The 20,594-nt window shown below is 46.1% G+C and overlaps 1 protein-coding gene across 4 annotated transcripts in view; it reads right to left on the reverse strand.

The window, feature by feature from the left end:
- LOC137353269 (alpha-N-acetylgalactosaminidase-like) overlaps window positions 1-20,594 on the reverse strand; it is a 40,766-nt gene that overhangs the window by 19,698 nt on the left and 474 nt on the right. The window contains exons 1-4 of one of the 4 annotated variants that reach the window (XM_068019356.1): window positions 6,251-6,309; window positions 5,141-5,318; window positions 3,680-3,854; window positions 1,003-1,180 (exon numbers count right to left, since the gene is read on the reverse strand). In XM_068019356.1, coding sequence (XP_067875457.1) covers window positions 1,003-1,180; window positions 3,680-3,854; window positions 5,141-5,295 — 508 coding nt within the window. In that variant the 5' untranslated portion in view covers window positions 5,296-5,318; window positions 6,251-6,309. The other 3 variants (XM_068019355.1, XM_068019357.1, XM_068019358.1) reach the window with 3 other exon arrangements.

Below are 20,594 nucleotides of genomic sequence, written 5' to 3' on the forward strand. Positions count from 1 at the left end.
ATAAACTTGCACTTCTATAGCACCTTTCAGCATGTCCCATAGCACTTTACAGCCAATGAAGAACTTTTGAAGTGTAGTCACTGTCACAATGCAGGAAACATGGCAGACAATTTGCGCACAGCAAGCTCCCACAAACAGCAATGAAATAATATCCAAATAATCTGTTTTTTTGTGATGTTGGTTGAGGGATAAATATTGGCCCAGGACACTGGCAAGAATTCCCCTGTTTTTCTTCGAATAGTGCCATGAAACCTTTTACATCCACCGAATGACAGGGCCTCAGTTTCTCATCTGAAAGATGGCACCCCCGACAGTGCAGCACTCCCTCAGTACTCCACTGGAAGCGGCAGCCTGGATAATGGGCTCAAGTCTCAGGAGTGGGGCCTCAACCCACAACCTTCTGACTGCAAGGCGAGAGGACTACCCATTGAACTTTCCCGAGGCACTGCTTCCGAGACAGAGAACACAGATCAGGCCATGTGGAGGTCAGCGCTCCCGACTGTCCTGTCATTAATTTACAATGACGAATAGAGAAAATAAGGAAAAACTGTTTCCAGTGGCAGGAGGGTCGGTAACCAGAGGACACAGATTAAACAGACTGGGCAAAAAGAGCCAGACAGGAGATGAGAAATTGTTTTTACACAGCGAGTTACGATCTGGAATGCACTGCCTGAAAGGGTGGTGGAAACAGATTCAATAATAACTTTCAAAAGGGAATTGGATAAATACTTGAAGGGAGAAGATTTAGAGGGCTATGAGGAAAGAGCAAGGGAGTAGGACCAATTGAATAGCTCTACTAAAGAGCCAGTATCAGCACGATGGGCTGAATGACCTCCTTTTCTGATTCTATGAACATTGTGCCGCCAGTCGAGAGCACCGATTCTCTAATCCCACTGAACCATATTCCGCGCCGGGATATCTCGGAGTTTTTACCCTCTTAAAAGCTTCATGGCGCTCTCGAAATGGAGCTGTGCCAGCCTGGCTGGTGGCTCCTGTTCTTACCTGCAGCCTTGGTGGAGGAGTTGGAGTAGCAGCCGTCCAGCTTCAGCATGTCCACTCCCCAGGAAGCAAAGGTGTGAGCGTCCACCTCAACCAGGTCCAGCGTGGTGCCCGGATATCCACCGCAGGTGAAGGTGCCCAGGTCTGCGTAAATGCCAAGTTTCAAGCCTTTCGAATGGACCTTTGAAATAAAATGTTGATGAACGTGTTATTTTTGCTAGGCAAGGGTATTAAAGTGCAGATGGAGTTACGATACAGATCAGTCATGATTCATCCAGTTGGCAGAGCAGGCGCGAGGAGCTGAATGGCTGCCTCCCGTTGCGATGTTTATCTCCCTGGCGGCATGAGAACAAATTTACCAGCCATCTTGGATTCCTGGTGCTGCCTTAATCACAGAAAATGGGCAAATCCTCCCATTTAAATGGTGGCCGGATATCCTTGCCCGCAATAGCCTCAAACCTATTTTGTGCAGGAGTCTTACATTCAACAATAAGATACCCAGGTTGGGGGTGGGGGCGGGGCAGGGGCTTCCATCCCATCAGTGTGGGCTGGGTCAAAGTTAGGCCCAAGAGGTGAAAGGTCAGTGATGTCAGCCTACTGAAGCAAAGCAGCAATGTGCAGTGGAGCCCACCGAAGGAACTGCCAGTCAGTGCGGACCTCAAACTGGTACAATGGCCTCAGTCAGTGAGGAACAGAAGGCGAGCAAGGCACTGTACAGCTGGTAACCCGAAGCCATGGCCTTCAATAGAGTGGCAGGGCCTGGATGAACAGGCTGGAAAGGGAAGGCGGGGACCTGGTTTAGTTGTTTTGTACTTTCTGTCAATATTTCTGTCTCTTGAAGGATTGATTAGGACTTTGTTGAGACACAGGTAGAGGAGGGAAGGGGTCACAAGCTTCACGAAAGCTCCATGAGTGGGAACTACACCTCAAGGGAGTGTGTTGGGGAATTGGGGCGTGAACCTCTGTGACATGAGAATACCAATGGAAAATATAGCATCATAGAACTGTAGAATGCTTACAGCACAGAGGGAGGCCATTCAGCCCATTGTGTCCATGCTGGCTCTCTGCAAGAGCAACTCCCCTAATCCCATTCCCCTGCCATTTCCCAGTAGCCTTGCAATTTCCTTCCTCTTCAGGTATTTATCCAATTCCATTTTGAAAGCCCCATTTGAATCTGCCTCCACCACACTCTCAGGCAGTCTTTCTAGATCCTAATCACTCACTACGTAAAGAAGTTTTTCCTCATATCGCCGTTACTTCTTTTGCCAATCGCCTTAAATCTGTGTCCTCTGGCTCTGTCCCTTCTGCCAACGGGAACAGTTTCTCGCTGTCTACTCTGTCTAGACCTCACAGGATTTTAAACACCTCCATCAAATCTCCTCTCAACCTTCTCCTCGCTAAAGAACAGCCCCAGCTTCTCCAATCTATTCAAGTAAATGAAGTCCCTCATCCCTGGAACTATTCCCGTAAATCTTTACTGCACCCTCTCTAATGCCTACACATCCTTCCTAAAGTGCAGTGGCCAGAATTGGACACAATATTTCGACTCCCTAGCACCTTGTCCAAGGACACACCCTCTCCATTAGTCAAAGGGGTGGTGAGGGGAGCTGAATGACCTGCTCCTGTTCCTTCCCTCCTTTTGAATACAAATGCTTGAAGTTGGCAGGACAAGTTGAAAAAGCAATCGGGAGCCTTAGCTGAACAGAGGAAGAGAGTACAAAGCAAGATTAGACGAAGAGGGGTAGCAGAAGGAGTATAAACATGTGGAGTATAAACAGCAGCCTAGGCAGTTGGATTGAATGGCTCGTTCTTGTGCTGTAACCTCTGTGTAATTCTACATAAGGAAGTTAAGCTAAACCAGCATCTGTGGAGGGAGAAACATAGTTAACATTTCAGTTCTGTGACCTACAACCAGTGGACGTCGATTCCATTGTAACTTTCGAAAGGGATTTGGGTAAATACTTAAAGGCGAATATTTAGAATTAGGGGGGGGAAGAGTAGGGGGAATACGACTAATTGGACAGTTACTTCAAAAAGCCAACACAGGTAGGATGTGTCAAACGGCTGACTCAAAATTATGACAGGTTCAGATACGGTAGACTAAGAAAAGCTGCTCCCATCAGCTGATAGTACAAGGACCAGGGAACACAGATTTAAGGATTTGGGCAAGAGATGCAGGGGGAGGATGTCAGGAAGAACCTCTTTATGCAGCGAGTGGTAATGTCCTGGAACTCGCTGCCTACAAGGATGTTGGAAGCAGAGATGATGAATGATTTCAAAAGGAAATTGGAGGCACTTGAGGGGAAATAAACCTGCAGGGCTACGGGGATTGAGCAGGGGAATGGGACTGATTGAGTTGCTCTACAGAGAGCCGGCATGGACTCGATGGGCCAAATGGCCTCCTTCAGTGCCACATTGACTCTGTGATTTTATGATCAACTTTAGAACTAACATGTTCCTCTTTTAAGCAGAAGCCAGGACTCCGAACACACATTGCAGTAGGAGACTGACACCACAACCCGACTTATTCATCACCCAGGTCAGCAGCAAAACCAACCAATGCCTCCTGAGGTAGAGTGGTACCGTCAGGGAGAGGAAGAACAGGTAAGGGGGATGGGGTGGGGGGGGTGGTGGAAGAGTGAGAGACAGGGTGAGGGAGAAGAGCAAAATCTACACTCACATATTGAGCCAAAGCTTTAATTCCACTGGGGAATCGTTGGGGATCAGCCACCAGTCGCCCCTGTGAGTCCCTCTTCTTTGCTGCCCAACAGTCGTCTATGTTCACATACTGATAACCAAGCTCCTTCCAGCCGTCCTCTGCCAACCGGTCAGCCATGTCCATGAACAGATGCTCACTGTTTGCAAACAGAGGCAAAAGGACAAAGAGTTAGACTTCTTGCCCACTGGTCCCAGCGCAGGGCACTGCCGGCACACACCCCAGTGGGAGCCCCAATGGGAGGCCCAGGCCCATCAGCTAAAAAACTCTGCTGTCCTCAGGCAGAGGCCAGAGTTGGAATACAGATCCACGTGTATCCCTAAGCTGTCAGATGTGGCTCAGTGGGTAACACCGACACCTCGGAGTCTGAAGGTCTTGGGTTCAAGTCCCACTCCAGAGACCTGAGTGCATAATCCATAATGACAAAGGGAGGGCTAGATATTTGCAAACATTAACTCATCTTCCCACTCACATGGAGGCAAAAGATCCCATGGGACTATTCTGAAGGGCAGGGGAGTGCTGAAGGGAGCAGGATCAAATCTAACGAACAGGGCTCACTGCAACATGAAATGCTCCAGCAGGTTCTGGGCTGTTACCTTAGATATAGGGGTCAGGGGGAGGTCAACAAGTTGGGATGTGGAAAAGAGGGGCCCAACCACATGCTCTTCAATGAACTTCAGTCGTCATTTATCAGGACCAATGCAAAATCCATAAGGCGGCCAAGCAGATCAATTCATGAGGATAGGTGTCACATGATGTGATATTGGCCAATAGTTCTCAGGAAGACCCCAGTTTGGACCCTTGTCTCAGCTTGTCAGCTGATAGTCAATATCTACGATAGGAGGGGAAAGACAAAACCTTCCTGCTCCTGAACCCAATCCTCGAGTCTGAATGGCAAGTGTGGGCACTGAGTGAAGACAAGATTGGTTGGACTTTGTGATGCTCTCTGGGTCCAATCACCGCAGACGCACAAGATCTATGTTTACATACGGCAACAGAGATGAGCTAATGGAGGTAGCTAGTATTCTTGAGGAACTGAACTCCAAAACTAGCCAGAGGGAATGGAACCCGTACCCCAGTGAGAGTCAGTGCTCATGGAACTGTACCCCAGGGACAGTCAGTGCCCGTGAAACTGTACCCCAGGGACAGTCAGTGCCCGTGAAACTGTACCCCAGGGACAGTCAGTGCCCGTGGAACCCGTACCCCAGGAGAGTCAGTGCCCGTGGAACCCGTACCCCAGCGAGAGTCAGTGCCCGTGGAACTGTACCCCAGGGACAGTCAGTGCCCGTGGAACCTATGCCCCAGCGAGAGTCCCACGTTCACCTGCAATTTTGTGGGGGACATTGGGGCCCAATTTGCTTTTCCGTCCGGGTTTCCTTTGGTGTTTCTGAGGGGTTGGGAGTGAGGTTCCGGTTCCAGCCTCACCTGATGCAGTTTTTGGGGTCGGTGATGCAGTCAATGTTGCAGCGGAAGCGTTCCCATGCCAGCCATCCCATAGGTGGGGTCCTCATTAGGCCGTTGTCCAATGACAGCCCGGAGCTGGCGAGAAGCAACGCCAGGGGCACAAGCAGCAACTCCATCCCTGGTGGAGACAATCGCTTACCTGTAGCATCAGCAACAGAAAATACGCAGTCAGACAGGGATAGAATGATATAGCACTGCATAGGCCAGTCGGCCCATCGTGCCTGTGCCGGCTCTCTGAAGGAGTTGTCCAATGAGTCCTACTCCCCTCCTCTTTCTCCAAATCCCTGCAAATTTTGCCAATTTATCCAATTCCATTTTGAAAGTTACTATTGAATTTCCTTCCGCCACCCTTTCAGGCAGCGCGTTCCAGATCACAACAACTCGCTGTGAAAAAGTTCTCTTCACATCACCTCTGGTTTATTTGCCAATTCTCTCAAATCAGTGTCCCTCTGACTTCTGCCACTGAAAACAGTTTCTCCTTATTTACTATCAAAATCCTTCATGATTTTGAACTCTATTAAATCTCCCCTTAGTCTTCTCTGCTGTAAGGAGAACAGCCCCAGCTTCTCTAGTCTCTGCACTTTGAGGACTAAACAGATATGTCTTCTTTTAAGGTTTCTCCACCTGCCCCCCAACTCCCAATTGCGAGTCCCCTGTGTCGGATCCTGTCCCCTACCTGCTGTCAGTGAGTGGGCTCCAGGCGGCGCGATTTTCCACTGCAACCCCCCGCCGCCTCTAACCTCCCCAACTTCGACCCCTCAGACTTCAGACAGCAGGAACAGGAGGGCCAGAGCGAGAGCTCACTCAGAAACCCAACCGTCCCTAGATCTATTTCCCCTTTAAATCCTCAGCAGAACATCGTAACTGTTGGCGCTGGGTCTGCAGCAGCTGTTTGTACAAAACCACTTCCCCGTCCAGCACATCGTTAACTGTGCTCAGCGATACTCACTCCCTCTCTCAGCACCAACCCACGCCACAAGTACCCGCTCGGCTCTGGGCGAGAAATCCCCCCCACACGTCCGAGAATCCCGCCCCCCCGTCGCTTCTGCTTGCTTCCTACAATTCAGTTACCAGCAAAACCAAACAGCTCAACCTATTCAGCCCAGCCGGTCACCTGACTTGTGTCATATGATCACTCCTCTGAGCCTTTGATCAAACCTTCCCCCTCACCAGGATACTGGGAGAAAGCCACTTCCTTCAGAACCACAACCAAGGCTCCTGCAACCAGATAACCAGCTGAGGCTCCAAAACTCCAGAGACACTGGCAGCTGACAGGGACCAATGTTTAATCCTTTCCAAGTCTCAGTGAGAGTGCCACCTACTAATGGTGTTTGTATTCATACTGCACAAGTCTCACAAACAACAAAAAGATGCATGGCCAGTTTGTCTGTTTGCTTCGTTCAAGTCCTGCTCCAGAGACCTGAGCATATAATGCAGGCCGACGCCGGTGTAATACTGAGGCAGCACTGTGCTGTCACGAGTCATTAAACTGGGGTCCCATATGCCCTTTCAAGTGGATGTAAAAGATCCATTGGCACTATTTGAAGAAGAGTTTTCCCTGGTGTCCTGGCCAATACTTATCCCTCAACCAACACCTAGAGCTGGATTTTACCTCAGGCGAACAGGACTTCGCCACCAACGTAAAAGTCAGTGGCAAACCCACTTCCGCCTAGCCCAGGGATCCGGCCCACATTTTATGGGTCTCCGGGTTTTAATTGTCCCAAGGCAGGACTTCCACCCACCTGAGGGAGGAGGTCCCGCCTCACTGAGCTGCCGGCCAATCAGCGGGCCAGCAGCTCTTAGACCAGCAGCACCACCAGGAGCGGTGGCCACTGCTGGGACTGCAGCCCAGCCGACTGAGGAGGAAGCCATGGAGCTGGGCTCCAAGGTAGGTTTGCAATGCCTCAACAAGTGAATCGGTCACGCCTCGGTGAGGCAAGGATGGTCGTTTGGGGAGAAGAGGGGCATCCTGGGAGGTGGGGCAGCCCTCAATCGGGCAACCTGTGCCTAACTGCCATGGCACCCCCAGCGCGCAGAAAGGCCGGCAGCAATTGCTGGGTGGCTTTTCACATCCCCAGCACGCCCGCTTGCCACAGGTAATATATCTGTGGGTGCGAGCGAGGGCCCTTAAGTGGCTGTTAAGTGGCCACTTAAGGGCCTTGATTGGCTTTGGGCGAGCGGTAGCTTCTCTTTCCCACCCCCCCCCACCCCCTCCGTCCCACCCAACTGCCATAAAGTTGGCGGGAGCAGGGCGGGAAGGACTCCTGCTAAATTTAACGCCGCCACCATCCAACCCACTGGCGCGGCGTAAAATTCAGCCCCTAAAAACAGATTATCTGCTCATGATCTCATTGCTATTTGTGGAATCTTGCTGTGCACAAATTGGCTGCCATGTTCTTTGCATTACAACAGTGACCTCAGAACAAAGGTAATTCAATTGTTGTAAAGTGTTTTGGGACATCATGAGCTTGTAAAAGGTGCTATATAAATGCAAGTTTATCTTGTGTGTTACAAAGTATTTCACAGGCAATGGAATATTATTTACAAACAACATCAATGGCTTGGATGAAGGGACTGAATGTATGGTAGCTAAATTTGCAGATGACACAACGATAGGTAGGAAGGCAAGTTAACAAGAGGACAAATAATCTACAAAGGGATATAGATAGGTTAAGTGAGTGGGCAAAAAATTGGCAGATGGGAGTATAATGTGGAAAAATGTGAACATGTCCACTTTGGCAGCAAGAATAGAAAAGCAACATATTATTTAAATGGAAAGAGACTGTAGAACTTTGTGTCACAGAGGGATCTGGGTTTCTTGGTGCATGAATCACAAAAAGTTAGTATGCAGGTACAGCAAGTGATTAGGAAGGCAAATGGAATGTTGTCATTTATTGCAAAGGGAATAGAATATAAAAGTAGGAAAGTTTTGCTACAGCTGTACAGATCCATCTGGATTACTGTGTACAGTTTTGGTCTCCTTACTTAAGAAAGGATAAAATTGCATTCGAAGCATTTCAGAGAAGGTTCGCTCAACTGATTCCTGGGACGAAGGGGTTATGTTATGAGGAAAGGTTGAACAGGTTTGGCCTATTGTCATCGGAGTTTAGAAGAATGAGAGGTGATCTTATTGAAACATATAAGATCCTGAGGGGACTTGACAGGGCGGATGCTGGAAGGATGTATCCACTAATGGTGAGACGGGAACCAGGGGACAGAGTTTAAAAATAAGGGGTCTCCCAGTTAAGATGGAGATGAGGAGAACATTTCTCTCTGAGAGTCATTAGTCTGTGGAATTCGCTTCCTCAGAGAGCAGTAGAGGCTGGGTCATTGAATATATTCAAGGCTGAGTTAGATTCTTCATAGACAAAGGAGTCAAGTGTTATGGGTGGCAGACAGGAAAGTGGAGTTGAGGCCACATTCAGATCAGCCATGATCTTATCAAATGGAGGCGCAGGCTCAAGGGGCCGACTGGCCTACTCCTGCTCCTAATTCATATGTTTGTACTGTTGAAGTGTAGTCACTGTTGTAATGAAGGAAACCTCCAAACAGGGTCCTCCAAACAGAAAATATTTTTTGGTGCTGTTGGTTTGGGTAAACTAGGAGAATTTCCCTGCTCATCTTTCAGTAGTGTAAGGGGATCTTTTATATTCACTGCAGAAGGCAGACCTCGTTTCATATCTCATCTGGAAGACTGCACATCTGACAGCGTGGCATTCCCTCTGTACTGTCTGCCAGTGCGGTGCTCCCTCGGTACTGCCCCTCCAACAGTGCAGTGCTCCCTCGGTACAGCCCCTCAAACAGTGCAGTGCTCCCTCGGTACAGCCCCTCAAACAGTGCAGTGCTCCCTCGGTACAGCCCCTCAAACAGTGCAGTGCTCCCTCGGTACAGCCCCTCCAACAGTGCAGTGCTCCCTCGCTACAGACCGTCAAACAGTGCAGCATTCTTTCAGTTCTGTCCCTCTAACAGGACAGCACTCCCTCAGTAGTCCCTCCAATGGTACAGCATTCCCTCAGTACTGTCCAATAGTACAGTGCACCCTCAGTAATGCACTGTTGACAGTGAAGCACTCCCTCATTACTGCCCCTCCGACAGTGCTTCATTGCCTCAGTACTGTCTGTCAGTGCAGTGCTTCCCCAGTACAGATTCAGATTGAACTACTTCATGTAGGGTGTGATGAATGTACAGACTTTAAGCAGCTGAAGAGGACAGACAATTATGTTTTTCAAAAAGGATACGGAAGCACTGGAAAAGAACAGAAATGATTCACAAGGATGTTACGAAAATTGAGAGGATGCAACTATCAAGAGCAGGCAATGAGAAGACTGAGAGAAGACCTGATAGAAGACTTTAAAACGATGAAGGGGTTCGTTGGGGGCATGTGGAGAAAGAGTTTCCCCTTGTGAGTGTGTCCAGAAGATGGGGAGGGCGGGGGGGAAGGTGGAAAATTAGGACAAATATTAACAGATCGAATTATGAATTTGGAGGAATATCTTTCGACAGAAAGCAATGAGAACATGGAATTTGCTGCCACGTGGATTGGCTGAAGCAGATACATTTACATAGAATATACAGTACAGATACAGGCCCCTCAGCCCCTTTAAGAAAAGGATTGATGCACAAATGGGGAGAAAGGAAGAGAGGTATATGGAGCAGAGGCAGGGTGGAAAGGGGCAATTAAAGAGTGGGAGGAAATTCGTGTGGATTATAAACAGCAGCACAAATCATTTGGTCCGTTTCTGTGCCAATAATTCTGTGTAATTTGAAGTAAACAGTTTATTTGCTCAGTGTCCGACTGGATTTTATAAAATGTGAAGTGGATTTCAAGGGCTGGGTTTTCCCAGGCAATAATTGTGCTGAAATGACGGAGCCCGCCACCAGATGCAGGGAATCAGCTCATTTTAAACAGCGCTGGGAGGTCTCCAATTGGGATTGTCCTCCCACTCGGGAGCCTCACTGGGAGAGGAATGCGAGGGGTAGGGGGAGGAAAGAATATCATTGCACCAGGCCTGGTACAAGGGCAGATTCTGCAGAGGGCAGCTGAAGGCGGCAGCCAATTGTGTTTGAAGTTTAAATAGGCTACAGGTTGAGTGTAAACCGAGGAGAAATATTTCCACAGGCAAAAGTAATTGGCAAAAGTGCTGGGGGTGTGGTTCGGAGAATTTGTTTTGTACTCAGTGAGTTGTTATGAGCTGGAACCTGAAAGGATGGTGGAAGCAGATTTCATTTTCAAAAGGGAATGGGATAAATACTTGAAAAGTAAAATTTTGCAACGGCAGAGAAATGGGACTAATTGGATGGCTCTTTCAAAGAGCTAGCATGGATACGATGAGCCAAATGGCCTGTTTCTGCATAGTATGAAGCTCTGATTCTATAATCATTTAGCTCTGCAAGCAACCTAGCTCAGCATGTGATGCACTGACAAGTGAAACTCGCCTCCTTCCCCGCTTAGTAATGTTGAATGTTGGAACAAGGCGTTGTCCCTAATGACGAGTGCTTCTAAGGAGTTAATGAAGTGTTGCACCTGCCCGAAGTGGGGGTGGGAGGTGATGTGTCGTATTTCTTCTCTACACTCTTCCATTGCCTAGCATCTGTGCTGATCCTTTACACAATTTCTTATATGTAACTCCTAAACAGCATCCATTCTCTGATTTCAGTGTCTCTAATAATCCTCTTGCTATCACAATAAGGGTGGGCTATAATAACGTAGAGTATTTAACAACAATTTATGAACAGAAATATATCATTTGTTGCTTGCAGTAGCATAAAGAAGTTATAAAGTTGTTACTTCAGGCACAGTTTGTCTCTCTCCTAAACAGACTGCTGCATTGTCTGTATGGGGGTGTTTTGTTATGAATTGACCTTTGAGAGATAAAGTTAACAGAAGGTATATTTACAACCAATTACATATTAAACACTGAATGTTGAATAACCAATTGTGAGAATAAGAAATACTGAAATGTTGTTTCTACAGCTTGTGGAAAATTACCAAGAAGTCATTTTTATACAGCATAATGAAATCACTGAAAAAGAGAACTGATAAGGGTATGTAAGTAAAGACCTTGAGACAGTACAGCAGTTAAAAATTGTGCTTAGGCAGAGAAAAGAGAAACAGCAAGAGTTAGAACAAAGGATGTAGTGAATAAGAAACTGCCCCACTAAGATAAAGGCTGACAGCTGCAAGTTAAAACACACAATGGAGAGCCAAATAAGGTAAAACAACAACAAGAGTTAGGGGCTAGAAAGTTAGAGTAGGGGGAGAAGTAAACAGAGGAGGAGACTGTAGCAACTATAGGATAGGTTAGTGTCATAATATGTTATAACCAATAATGTAAACTAAAGGCGTGGAAAAATGGATTTGTATTGTATAAACATGAACTGAATATGTTGATCGGTGTGCCTGCTTGTAGGACACCCGATCTTGCAAGAACGTTAAATAAACTTACTTCTTCAGAGTTTGACTTGGTGTAAATTATTATCAAGTGGGCTACGTTTCTCACAAGTGATAGATAAAGAAAAATAAAAAAAAGGGAGGTGGTGGCCTTACAGAAGGAAAATATGTTGTTTGACACACTTCCTTCAGTAAAATCCCAGAAGTGGCAGGGATGGAGGGGCTCTGGGGAAATCACTCTCTCCCTGCATTCCCACTCACCCCTCTCCTCCCCAGCTGCTCAATATTGTCTCAGAATAGGTGGAAAAGTTGAGAAAATGGTCACCCTAAGTCTTGTTTAAAATAAAAGTACAATTTATCCCACTTAAATCTAAGGTCAATGATTTGGATTTTTTATTTAGAGATTTTTTTTAGCAAATTTTCTTCACCAACGAAACACTAATTCACAGAATCGTTACAGTGCAGAAGGAGGTCATCCGACCTATCATGTCCGCACCGGCTCTCCGAAAGAGCAATTTACATGGTTCCATTCCTGCGCCTTCTCCCCGTAACCCTGCATATTCTTCCTTTTCATAAAACAGTCTAATTCCCTTTTGAATACTTCAGTTGAACCTGCCTCCACCACACTCTCAGGCAGTGCATCCATCAGACCGTAACCACTTGCTGCGTGAAAAAGTTCATCTTCATGTCACTTTTGCTTCTCTTACCAAATACTTTAAATCTGTACCCTCTTGTTCTCGATTCTTTCACAAGTGGGAACAGTTTCTCTCTATCTACTCTGTCCAGACCCCTCATGATTTTGAATACCTCTATCAAATCACCTCTCAGCCTCCTCTTCTCCAAGGAAAACAGTCCTAACTTCTCCAATTTATCTTCATAACTGAAGCTCCTCATCCCTGGAACTATTCTCGTGAATCTTTTCTGTTTTTGTTTATTCATTCATGCGATGTGGGCGTCACTGGCTATGCCAGCATTTATTGCCCCTCCCTAATTGCCCTTGAGAAGGTGGTGAGCTGCCTTCTTGAACCGCTGCAGTCCATTTGAGGTAGGTATACCCACAGTGCTGTTAGGAAGGGAGTTCCAGGATTTTGACCCAGCGACAGTGAAGGAACGGCGATATAATTCCAAGTCAGGATGGTGTGTGACTTGGAGGGGAACTTGCAGGTGGTGGTGTTCCCATGTATTTGCTGCCCTTGTCCTTCTAGTTGGTAGAGGTCGCGGGTTTGGAAGGTGCTGTCTAAGGAGCCTTGGTGCATTGCTGCAGTGCATCTTGTAGATGGTACACACTGCTGCCACTGTGCGTCGGTGGTGGAGGGAGTGAATGTTTGTAGATGGGGTGCCAATCAAGCAGGCTGCTTTGTCCTGGATGGTGTCGAGCTTCTTGAGTGTTGTTGGAGCTGCACCCATCCAGGCAAGTGGAGAGTGTTCCATCACACTCCTGACTTGTGCCTTGTAGATGGTGGACAGGCTTTGGGGAGTCAGGAGGTGAGTTACTCGCCTCAGGATTCCTAGCCTCTGACCTGCTCTTGTAGCCACGGTATTTATATGGCTACTCCAGTTCAGTTTCTGGTCAATGGTAGCCCCTAGGATGTTGATAGTGGGGGATTCAGCGATGGTAATGCCGTTGAATGTCAAGGGGAGATGGTTAGATTCTCTCTTGTTGGAGATGGTCATTGCCTGGCACTTGTGTGGCGCGAATGTTACTTGCCATTTATCAGCCCAAGCCTGGATATTGTCCTGGTCTTGCTGCATTTCTGCACGGACTGCTTCAGTATCTGAGGAGTCACGAATGGTGCTGAACATTGTGCAATCATCAGCGAACATCCCCACTTCTGACCTTGTGATTGAAGGAAGGTCATTGATGAAGCAGCTGAAGATGGTTGGGCCTAGGACACTCTCTAATGCCCTCACGTCTTTCCTAAAGTACGATGCCCAGAACTGGACACAATACCCCAGCTGAGATTGAACTAGTGTCTTATATAAGTTCAACATAACTTTCTTACTCTTGTACTCTACGCCCCTATTAATAAAGCCCATGATACTGTCTGCTTTATTAAACGCTCTCTCCACCTGCCACCTTCAATGACTTATGCACATATACATTTAGATCCCTCTGCTCCTGCACCCCCTTTAGAATTGTACCCTTTATTTTATATTGTCTCTCCATGTTCTTCCTACCAAAATGAATCACTTCACGTTTCTCTGCATTGAACTTCATCTGCCATCTTTCTGCCCGTTCTACTAACTTGTCTATGTCCTTTTACAGTTCTACGCTATCCTCCTCATAAAAACAAATGCCAGAAATGAAGTTTCCTGCATTTACCAACAGTAACCACACTTCAGAAGTACTTCATTGGCTGTGAAGGACTTTGGGACATCCCAAGGTCATGAAAGGCGCTATAGCAATGCAAGTCTTTCATTTTTTTAATTATGGCTTATGTTTAGTAATTGAGAAGAGAATCACCACAACCTTGGAAATACAGTGCGTCAGTGAGGATTTAATTGCTGTGTGTGGTATAGATAGGAATGTAACTCTGCTCCACCCCTAACCTGCCCCTGACTTCAACTTTGGATTCCAGAACAGAAACCGATTCCAATGTCACCCCTAATGATTTTATGACATTGTAAGAAGGTGCAGAGTGACAGGAATTGAGACTCTGCCTCTGCCTCAGCTTATTCTGCTGCTGCAACCCTCTTCCATGCCTTTGTTCCCTCCAAATTTGACTATTTCAATGCTCACCTGGCTCATCTAAAACTCGTATCTGCCTGTATCCTAACTTGCACCAAATCCCATTCACCCATCACCCCTGTACTCACTGACTGACACTGGCTGCCAGTCCGGCAACGTATCAATTTTAAAATTCTCATCTTGGTTTACAAATCTCTCCATGGCCTCGCCCCATCCTACCTCTGGAACCCTCTTCAGCCATACAACCCTCCAGGCTCTCTGTGCCCCTCCAATTCTGGCCTCTTGTGCGTCCCTGATTTTCATTGTTCCACCATTGGTGGCCGTGCCTTCAACGGTCTAGGGCCTAAGCTCTAGAATTCTATTCCTAAATCTCTCTGCCTCTCTCTCCTCCTTTAAGACAATCGTTAAAACTTACCTCTGCCACCCCATCAGTCTGAATATCTCCTTAGGTGGCTGGTGTCAAATTTTGTTTACAACATTAAAGGTGCTATGTAAATGCCAGTTGTTGTTTGTTGTTGTTTCACCATTGATTATTTATACATAATATTTGAAAAAGACTATGTGTGCAATTGCCGTCAATATTACAATAAATTCTTGCACCCACATTTGAATGGAAACTGCTGACATCAACTTGTCACGTTGTAATTGCAGTCTCATGTCAATGGAGGTGCTGCGGTGCCATGACTGATGAGAAGTTGCAAATGTAGTATAACATGTTTGCATGGGCAGTTTCCATTAAAATGTGCTCATATGGGACAAAGTAATGTACAATGGAAATTTAAAGTGGGGACTGCATTATGTCTGCACTCTTGTCCAATTACCCTCATCCTCTGGACTACACTTGGTCTTGACTGTCAATATGCAACATCCTTTGTTACTTAAGACCAATTATGGGTGAGAAAGAACTTACATTTATAAAGCACCCTTCGCAACTTCAGGAGGTCCCAAAGCACTTAGAATCATAGAATGCTTACAGCACAGAAGGAGGCTATTCAGCCTACCGTGTCCATGCCGGCTCTCTGCAAGAGCAACTCAGCCATTCTAACTCTTCCACCTTTTCCCTGTAACGCTACAAATTTTTTCTCTTCACGAAATTATCCACTTTACAGCCAACAAAATACATTTTGAAGGGTAGTTACTGTAGTAATGTAGAGAAAAGGTCCTTGGATTTATCTAGCCCACTCCTTCCACAGATCCTGTGCAATCTAGCCTGTCATAGGAATAGGAGGCCATTTGGGCAGAGAGTCGGGATCAATGGGTCTTTTTCAGGTTGGAAAGCCGTAACTAGTGGGGTGTCACAAGGATTGGTCCTAGGGCCTCAACTATTTACTATTTATATTAATGACTTGGAGGAAGGAACAGAGTGTAGTGTATCCAAATTTGCTGACGATACAAAAATAGGTGGGAAGGCATGTTGTCATTAAGACACAAAGAATCTGCAAAGGGATATAGATAGGTTAAGTGAGTGGGCAAAAACTTGGTAGATGGAGTTCAATGTGGGAAAGTGTGAGGTCATTCATTTTGGTAGGAAGAATAAAAAGGCAGATTATTATTTGGAAAAAGACTACAAAATACTGCAGTACAGAGGGATCTGGGTGTTCTTGTACATGAAACAGAAAAGGTTAGCATGCAGGTGCAGCAAGTAATTAGGAAGGCAAATGGAATTTTGGCCTTTATTGCTAGGGGGTTAGAGTTTTAAAATAGGGAAGTCTTGTTACAACTGCACAGGTGAGGCCACACCTGGAGTACTGTGTATTGTTTTGGTCCCCGTATTTAAGGAAGGATATACTAGCATTGGAGGCAGTTCAGAAAAGGTTCACTAGGCTGATTCCTGGGATGAAGGGATTGTCTTATCAAACATAGAAACACAGAAAATAGGAGCTATGATCATGGCTGATCATCCAACTTGGTAGCCTGTTCCGGCTTTTGCCCCATACCCTTTGATCCCTTTAGACCCAAGAGTTATATCTAACTCCTTCTTGAAAACATACAATGTTTTGGCTTCAACTGCTTTCTGTGGTAGCAGATTCCACAGGCTCACCACTCTCTGGGTGAAGAAATTTCTCCTCATCTCAGTCCTGAAAGGTTTACCCCGTATCCTTAGCTATGACCCCTGGTTCTGGACTCCCCCACCATCGGGAACATCCTTCCTGCATCTACCCTGTCAAGTCCTGTTAGAATTTTATAGGTTTCTATGAGATCCCCCCTCACTCTTCTGAACTCCAGCGAATATAATCCTAACTGACTCAATCTCTCCTCATACGTCAGTCCCGCCATCCCAGGCATCAGTCTGGTAAACCCTCGCTGAACTCCCTCTATAGCAAGAACATCCTTCCTCAGATAAGGAGACCAAAACTACACACAATATTCCAGGTGTGGCCTCACCAAGGCCCTGTATAATTGCAGCAAGACATCCCTGCTCCTGTACTCGAATCCTCACACTATGAAGGCCTTTTTTACTGCCTGTTGCACCTGCATGTTTACCTTCAGCGACTGGTGTACAAGAACACGCAGGTCTCGCTGCATATTCCCCTCTCTCAGTTTATAGCCATTCAGATAATAATCTGCCTTCCTGTTTTTGCTACCAAAGTGGATAACCTCACATTTATCCACATTATACTGCATCTGCCATGCATTAGCCCACTCACTCAAATTGTCCAAATCACCCTGAAGCCTCTCTGCATCCTCCTCACAACTTACCCTCCCACCCAGTTTTGTGTCATCTGCAAATTTGGAGATATTACATTTAGTTCCCTCATCTAAATCATTAATGTATATTGTGAATAGCTGGGGTCCTAGCAATGATCCCTGCGGTACCCCACTAGTCACTGCCTGCCATTCAGAAAAAGAACCATTTATCCCTACTCTTTGTTTCCTGTCCACCAACCAATTTTCTATTCATTGCAATACACTACCCCCAATCCCATACGCTTTAATTTTACATGCTAATCTCTTATGTTGCAAGCCTTCTGAATGTCCAAATAAACCACATCCACTGGCTCCCCCTCATCAACTCTACTACTTACATCCTTGAAGAATTCTAGTAGATTTATCAAGCATGATTTCCCTTTCGTAAATCCATGCTCACTCTGCCCGATTCTATCAATGTTCTCCAAGTGCTCTACTATAAAATCTTTGATAATGGACTCTAGAATTTTCCCCACCACCGATGTCAGGCTGACTGGTCTATAATTCCCTGCTTTCTCTCTACCTCCCTTTTTAATTACATTAGCTACCCTCCAATCTGTAGGAACTGTTCCAGAGTCTCTAGAATCTTGGAAGATGACCACCAATGCATCCACTATTTCTAAGTGCACTTCCTTAAGTACTCTGGGATGCAGATCATCAGGCCCTGGAGATTTATCAGCCTTCAATCCCATCAATTTCCCCAACACCATTTTTCTACTAATACTGATTTCTTTCAGTTCCTCTCTCTCTCTCTAAGCCCTGTGTTCCCCAACATTTCTGGTATGATATTTGTGTCTTCCATTGTGAAGACAGAACCAAAGTATGCATTTAGTTGGTCAGACATTTCTTTATTCCCTATAATAAATTCCCCTGTTTCTGACTGTAAGAGACCTACATTTGTCTTCACCAATCTTTTTCTGTTCACATACCTATAGAAACTTCTACAGTCAGTTTTTATGTTCCCCACAAACTTGCTCTTGTATTCTATTTTCCTCTTCTTAATCAATCCCTTGGTCCTCCTTTGCTGAATTCTAAACTGCTCCCAATCCTCAGGTCTGTTGTTTGTCCTGGCAAATTTATATGACTCTTCCTTGGATCTAATGCTATCCCTAATTTCCCTTGTAAGCCATGGTTTGGCTACCTTTCCCATTTTACTTTCGCATTGCAGTTCATCCATGTGCTCTTTAAATGTTTGCCATTGCCTATCCACCGTCATCCCTTTAAGTAACGTTTCCCAATCTGTCATGGCCAACCCGCGCCTCGTACCTTCATAGTTTCCTTTACTAAGATTCAGGACCCTTGTCTCAGAATCAACTACGTAACTCTCCATCTTGAAGAATTCTATCATATTATGGTCGCTCCTCCCCAAGGGGTCTCGCACCATTAGATTGTCAGTTATTCCTCTCTCATTACACAATACCCAGTCTAGGATGGCCTGTTCTCTAGTTGGGTCCTCAACGTATTGGTCCAGAAAACCATCCCGTATACACTCCAAGAATTTCTCCTCTGCGGTATTGTGACTAATTTGATTTGCCCAATCTATATGCAGATTAAACTCACCCATAATTACAGATGCTCCTTTATCGCATGCATCTCTAATTTCCTGTTTAATGCCATTCCCAACATCACCACTACAGTTTGGAGGTCTATATACAACCCCCACTAACGTTTTTTGACCCTTAGTGTTTCTCAGCTCTACCCATACAGATTCCACATCGTCAGAGCTAATATCTTTCCTCACTATTGCATTAAATTCCTCTTTAGCCAGCAATGCAACTCCACCGCCTTTTGCTTTTCGTCTGTCCTTCCTAAATACTGAATAGACCTGGATGTTCATTTCCCATCCCTGGTCAACTTGCAGCCCTGTCTCCGTAATCCCGACTATATCATACCCATTTATATTTAATTCTGCGATTAATTCATCCACTTTATTGCGAATGCTCCGCGCATAAATCACAAAGCCTTAAGGCTTGTCTTTTTAACATTACTTGTCCTCTTCCCACTGGCACTTGATTTCTCTGCCTATCACTTTTCTTATTTTACCTTACTATCTTTTGTTCTTGTCTTTGATCCCCCTCTCCTCTGACTCCATGCAAAGGTTCCCATCCCCCTGCCATTTTAGTTTAAACCCTCCCCAACCACTCTAGCAAATACTCCCCCTAGGACATCAGTCCTGGTCCTGCCCAGATGTAAACCGTGCAGTTTGTACTGGTTCCACCACCCCCAGAACCGGTCCCCAGGAATCTAAAACCCCCCACCTCACACCATCTCTTCAGCCACGTATTCATCCGATATATCCTGCTATTTCTACTCTGACTAGCATGTGGCACTGGTAGTAATCCTGAGATCACGACCTTTGAGGTCCTACTTTTCAACTTATTTCCTAGCTCCCTATATTCTGCTTTTAGGATCTCATCCTTTTTTTTTACCTATGTCGTTTGTACCAATGTGTACCACGACCACTGGCTGTTCACCCTCCCCCTTCAGAATGTCCTGTAACCGCTCTGAGACATCCTTGACCCTAGCAACAGGAAGGCAACATATCATCCTGGAGTCTCTTTTGCGGCCACAGAAACACCTATCTATTCCCCTTACAATTGCATTCCCACAATTTTTACTCCTCCCCTGTGCAGCAGAGCCAACCATAGTGCAACGAATTGGGCTGTTGCTGTTTTCCCCTGAGAGACCATTCCCCCCCAACAGTATCCAAAGCAGTATACCTGTTTTGCAGGGGAACAGCGACAGGAGATTCCTGAACTGCCTGCCTAGTCCTCTTGCTCTGCCTGGTGGTCACCCATTTCCCTCCTGCCTGTGGGGTCTGAGCCTGCGGTGTGACCACCTCTCTATACGTGCTATCCACAATACTCTCCGCCTTGTGGATGCTCCACAGTGTCCCCAGCTGCCGCTCCAGCTCCGAAAGCCAGGCTTCCAGGAGCTGCAGCTGGACACACTTCCTGCACACATGCTGGTCCTGGGTACTGGAAATGTTCCCGGCTTCCGACATGGAGCACGAGAAGCACACCATGGCTTTGAGCTCTCCTGCCATGACTTAACCCTTTTAAATTAACTTAAACCTTCTGGAAGATCTTAATGTCCAATAATATCAGTTACTCTAGGGCCCTTCTTCCCTGGTCCTCGTTACTACAGAACTCCCTTAAAAAAAACACTACTTACTATATTTGAAATAAACTTTAAACTTATAAACTTTTCTTACCTGAGATACTTACCCAGCTATTTAGAGCTATAAGAACGGCTAAACAGGTTAGGCCTTTATTCATTGGAGTTCAGAAGAATGAGAGGTGATCTTATTGAAACATATAAGATGGGGGCTTGACAGGGTAGATGTTGAAAATATGTTTCCACTGGTGGGGGAATCTTGAACTAGGCGACATAGTTACAGAATAAAGGGTCACACATTTAAAACTGAGATGCAAAGGAATTTCTTCTCTCAGAGGGTGATGAATCTCTGGAATTCTCTACCTCAGAGAGTTGTGGAGGCGAGATCAGTAAATGTGTTTAAGGAGGAGATAGATTTTTGAAATCTCGGGGAGTCGAGGGTTATGTGGAGCAGGCCCAAAAAAGGAATTGAGGCCTGGGACAGATCAGCCATGATCCTATTGAATGGTGGGGCTGAACGGTCTACTCCT

The sequence above is a fragment of the Heterodontus francisci genome, chromosome 41 (assembly GCF_036365525.1).
Source record: "Heterodontus francisci isolate sHetFra1 chromosome 41, sHetFra1.hap1, whole genome shotgun sequence".
In the NCBI taxonomy this organism is placed as follows: Eukaryota; Metazoa; Chordata; class Chondrichthyes; order Heterodontiformes; family Heterodontidae; genus Heterodontus; species Heterodontus francisci.